Source organism: Pundamilia nyererei, unplaced genomic scaffold (assembly GCF_000239375.1).
Source record: "Pundamilia nyererei isolate P.nyererei 1_Seehausen unplaced genomic scaffold, PunNye1.0 scaffold00295, whole genome shotgun sequence".
In the NCBI taxonomy this organism is placed as follows: Eukaryota; Metazoa; Chordata; class Actinopteri; order Cichliformes; family Cichlidae; genus Pundamilia; species Pundamilia nyererei.
This window is the reverse complement of record NW_005187696.1, coordinates 509,315-511,055: the sequence shown is the minus strand read 5'-3', so window position 1 is coordinate 511,055 and position 1,741 is coordinate 509,315. Positions and strand designations below refer to the sequence as shown.

At 41.0% G+C, this 1,741-nt stretch overlaps 1 protein-coding gene across 2 annotated transcripts in view; it reads right to left on the bottom strand.

Annotated features, from left to right (window-relative positions):
* LOC102193627 (serine/threonine-protein kinase BRSK2-like) overlaps positions 1–1,741 on the bottom strand; it is a 31,728-nt gene that overhangs the window by 4,122 nt on the left and 25,865 nt on the right. For both annotated transcript variants that reach the window (XM_013915382.1, XM_013915383.1), the window contains exon 18: positions 1,419–1,527. In XM_013915382.1, coding sequence (XP_013770836.1) covers positions 1,419–1,527 — 109 coding nt within the window. The remainder of the gene's footprint in view (positions 1–1,418; positions 1,528–1,741) is intronic.

The window sequence follows — 1,741 nt, the reverse complement described above, 5'->3', positions numbered from 1 at the left end:
TACAAATTGATGGGTGAAACTGGGGAACCCATGGCACACCCATGTTTCTGCCTGTGGAACTGACCCTTGTATGTGAAGTAGGTGGAATGAAGACACAGTTCCAAAAGCAAACACACTTGGTCGATGCTGAGAGTGGTCCTGTTGCTGAGGTTGGTGTCATCCTGTAATCTCTTACGGACTACTACTACTGTTTATAATATTTGGGGAAACCTGCAGTCAGCTGAGACTGAAGAAGTCACTTGGATGAGTGACGAAACGTTTCTCCCACAAAACGCTACGTCCAGATGAACAGAATCAACTTTTGGAGATACACAGGAACTGGACTGAAAGTCAGTACTAACACGTCTTTGTCAACATGTGCTGAGAAGGTTAGCAGAAAGGTACAACAGTGACAGTACTATCTGGAAAGTGTCTGATTAAATGTCTAATGGCTTCATTTTTCAGCATGACAATAATACTAAACACACTTCCAATCCAGTAAAAACATAACCTGGATAGAAAAACGCACAATGGAACACAATCGGTCATGGATTGGCCTCCCCAGAGCCTCGTGGGATCATCTTGACAGAGGACAGAACAAAAGGCAGCCAACATCCAAAGAAGAGCTTTGAATGTCCTTCAAGAACCTTGGAGAACTATTCCTGAGGACTACTTAAAGAAATAAGGAGAAAACATGCCTGAGAGTTCAAAGTATGTTGAAGAATAAAGGTGGTCCTACCAAATACTGTCTGTCAAGCTCAACTGCACATCACTGCACACATCTTCTGATTTCCACAGCAAAATCTAAAGACTTTAGTTAGCACTGTATTTTCCTCTGTTAGCTGATAAATCAGGTGGTGTTATTGGCTCAAACATGATGATGTTAGACCCAGTTTAAGTGTTTGTGATCGTTTCAGTAATTTTCTCTATCTTGTATTTGTCACCTTTAGGAATGCAGTCAACCATCCTCACAGTGGATTCAAACAGATTGTGAAGGAATGAAATAACACATGCATATAACAGAGAGTAATACAGTTTCATTAGTGTCAGCCTTGCTGTTTCTTGCTCCGAATGCTGTAGATCTTCTAGAAAAACAAGCTGGGCTTTTATTGTGAAGCAGCTGCAACAAAAATAGTGTATTTTCCAATGTGTTCATCACTGACAGTGACTTCTCATCTAATACTATAAATCTTAAACTATAAAACGAGACGTTTTTCCTCCATTGGTTGAATATTAAATTTGTTTTAGACGTATCACATGGCTAATTTCCCCCCTTTTCCCCTTGTTTAACCAAACCTTAACTCACAGAGGTTCTGCTTTAATCTGCTGAATGGGTGAGGTTGCAGAAACTGAAGTATGCCCCTGACACAGTGCAGCATTCATTTGCATCTGTCTGGTAACTCCTCACATGTGGAAGCGTTAGGACTCTGGTCTCCTACCTGATATTAAAGTGAAGGTCACGCTGTAAATGCCCAGCTCTCGTCTCCCTTCTCTCTCTGCTCGTTCCCTCTCTCGCTCCCTCTCTCCCTCAGAGAAAGCGATGTCCACCTACGGGAGGAAAAGGACTCTGTAAATCAAAGCGCCCACGTAATTGCTGCATTTTTGAAAACGCTCACTTTCTTTGTCATTGGAAATTTTCAAATTCTACACATAGTGACACCAGATTACCTCGTCTAAAGAGTTTGTAAAATAAACCGAGCAACCTTCAGCCGTACTCCATGGAAGATTAGACTATAACATTTTTTTTTATTAATTTTAATTA